This window comes from Schistosoma mansoni, chromosome 1 (assembly GCF_000237925.1).
Source record: "Schistosoma mansoni strain Puerto Rico chromosome 1, complete genome".
NCBI classification, from domain to species: Eukaryota; Metazoa; Platyhelminthes; class Trematoda; order Strigeidida; family Schistosomatidae; genus Schistosoma; species Schistosoma mansoni.
The window spans coordinates 10372778-10375908 of NC_031495.1; the positions used below are offsets into that span (position 1 = coordinate 10372778).

A 3131-nucleotide genomic window follows, 5' to 3' on the forward strand; every position below is an offset into this window, starting at 1 on the left:
GGTTAATTTGTTCTCAGTTGTATGACTAATTTGAGTGGTTTATATGTGAACCCTTCTAATACGCATTTGTTTAGTTGTTTATCTGTTGGTCATACTTCAATACTATGTTTGATCTATAAGTATTTGATACGTGTCAACTAAGGGTCACTAGACAGTTTGGACTCATTTCAATACAATGCAGATTGGGGAAACCCAGATTCCAGACCAATGGTGCATGTAGGCTCCAGTATCCTGAGGGGACAAAAGGCGTATGAGCCAATTGTTGGTCACCGGCTACCATAGGATTGCATCTCCTGACGTTGCTCTACTACCTTTTGGGTCAAACCTTTAGGTCAGAGGCCTGGGGTGCGGCCCCCTAAGAGAACCACCTGCTTCGGTCTTGAAACCCGGGCAGTATCATAGCCCTTACACAATTAAAATGAAATGACAACTTTCTATGTGGCATATACATATCTGTTGCCACCTTGTACCAATGTTTATGTGTTTAAATAAGTAAATAAACAATGTAGATTGGTTCTATCTAATGTAATCCTGAATTTGTTTGGTTCTAATATAATTTCTGGTTGTTCTGGTGCCAGTGTTGATATACATCCGATCAAGTTGCGAAAAGGTACTAATGAGGTACTACTACTATTTCAGCCCACTGGTATCCATTCAGTCTAGTAGCATTTTGATTCTGTTTATTACTAATGAGTATCCCAATTAACTCAACTACATATACATTTGTGAATATTCGTATTTAAGTTCTTACCTATCCTATTTTTTCTTGGTCACTAAGTTGAGTACAATGAATGTTCTACTGTTTACGTCTATTTTACATAGAAACAACCGAGCATATGCTTTTTAACCTTTTGAAATAACATGATTTTTAGAGGACTGAGACATCCTCCCTTTGAAAGACATACGAAGGGTAACATGACAATGAGGAGCGACGAGACTGATAACAAGCCATCTCAAATCTCGCAACTTGATAATGTCAGTACGTCGTTAGTTTGGAAGAAAGCAAAGTGTGCAAATCCATTAACGTATTTGACCAAGCGTAAAAATGAGAGGAACTGCTAATCAAACAAGTGAATGAATACAAAGAGCGTCCCATGCGAGTGCATTGTCGATTGGTGACAGAGATGCTCGACAGTGCACCTTATGCTAGTTGCATTCGTCTGTGACGTGGTCAGCGTCAAATGTTAATCTTCCGGACACCACTGACGTACCGTCACAATATGAATAATCCTCCAAATGCTCTGGGCGCCTCTTGGTTCGCTCGCAGAGAATTGTATCTGTTCAGATATTGTAATCCAGTGGTGTTTATTACCAAGACTCAGGACACACCCCATACGTATCGACGGCACTGCTAGAAATTCTCTGGAGATTAGTGACAAGAACATGCTTTTTATAATTATTAGTCCTAAAATGGCTTCACTTCTCGTTATCAAAAACCTGGTGAGATGCCCCACCACTCTAATACATCTCAAATTCTAATATGCATTTGGCACCCATTTATGTAGTATATAGGAACCAATGGCTTCCGAACTGGTGTGGTGAGTTATCTCATCGCAGGGCATAAATCTCGACGGCCTATATAGGAAATAATTTTTGGAACTATTTGTTTTTAAACGACAATCTGCCAGATAATTATTCTGTACAGCCAAAAATGTTAATCTTTATCCTGTCGGTTGGAGCCAGTAGTATGGCACTAAAGAAGTAACAATCCAACTTAGAACGAAGAGTTCTTTCATGAACTTACTATGCAGCAATACCGAGTAAACATAATAGGAAGTGGAACCGCTGTCGATCCAAATCCTACATTCGATGGCCCCCAAAATGATATCACTCTTTAGTCAGTAGGTTAACAATTGGGATGCTTTTTAAGTATCAGAATACTTTCTTCATAACGTGTCCTCGGTATTTACAACTATAGTTTATATACCTCCACTCCTGTATTTGACTGTTGCATTCATTTTTCTCAAAGACTAGTGAGTTGAATAAAAACCTGAGTAACAACTTTCCTTTATGTGTGGAAAATTAAACATATAATTTGACCTGTCACAATCGCTATAGAGTGGATCTTAGACTCATGGATTGGAATGACCTTTGAACAACTCCCTCGATATGTGGAGATATTCAGTCGGATAAACGTTCAACTAATAACTTACTGTCAACAATAGCCCACTAATGTAACGCTAATCTCACTGTGCAGTACTAGTTATTTCAAACTGGAGCACCAAGTATAGTCATCCCTCTAATTATGAAGTTCAGTTAGGACTTTTGTTAGTGAACAAAATTTATTAAGTGGAAGCAATGAATGGTAAGAAAAACTGGAATGAGTCATAATATATCGATTAACTCCACATCAAATTTCAGAGTAGCATTTGGAGGGATAACTTTATCGACCCCCTTGGAACCATATGCGTAGTCTGGAGTACAAGTAAGGTAGGCACGCTCTCCCACACTCATTTGAATAACACCTTCATCCCAACCTCGAATTACCTATAAGGATGAAATTCAAAAACAGTACTAGTGTTTACTTTCCCCGTCCCAATTACAAACTCGAATGGTTTATTTCTGTCACGTGAACTATCAAACTTTTTCCCATCCATGAGGGTACCAGTGTAATGAACAACGACTCTCTGACCTTTCTTTGGAATTCGTTTACCATCCCCTGGCTTGTAGGTATCAACGGTAACGCCCATGCCGATGACTATTAATCCACAGTGGTGATTAATCTATGCGTGAAGGTCATCTGACATCACGTTCAATCTCTTCAATAACAGATTTTCTTATATAACCTGATATTTTATGGTTGTTGCGATTTTACTTTGGACTTGACCTGTTTTCGCCCTTTGTATGGTAAACCCCGGAGCTCTGGAATTGCTCGGGTAGCCACCTTCTTTACTTGTTCCAGGATATCTGAGTCACCTTTTAAACAGGGGTTTTCAGCCTTAACGCAGTTCTCAAGCTTAGTTCTCACTACGGTTGTGTATACTGTAGTGAATATGGTAGTATCTAACTTGGTGAATATCTTTCTTAAAGCCCACGGGGTTCTAAACCCCTTAGCTACAACCTCCCGGCAGTGGGCCGTGATCCTAAGATCATAGCTTACCGTCACCTCAAGATCCTTTTGAAACCGAACC

At 39.4% G+C, this 3131-nt stretch overlaps 1 protein-coding gene across 1 annotated transcript; it reads right to left on the reverse strand.

The window, feature by feature from the left end:
• Window positions 1-2267: 2267 nt before the first annotated feature.
• On the reverse strand, window positions 2268-2736 carry Smp_079230 (putative immunophilin FK506 binding protein FKBP12). Its single transcript, XM_018793218.1, has 2 exons — window positions 2526-2736; window positions 2268-2487 (listed from the first exon to the last, which is right to left on the reverse strand). The coding sequence occupies exons 1-2, from the start codon at window positions 2688-2690 to the stop codon at window positions 2326-2328; spliced, it is 327 nt and encodes a 108-aa protein (XP_018647753.1). The 5' UTR covers window positions 2691-2736; the 3' UTR covers window positions 2268-2325.
• Window positions 2737-3131: the final 395 nt, after the last annotated feature.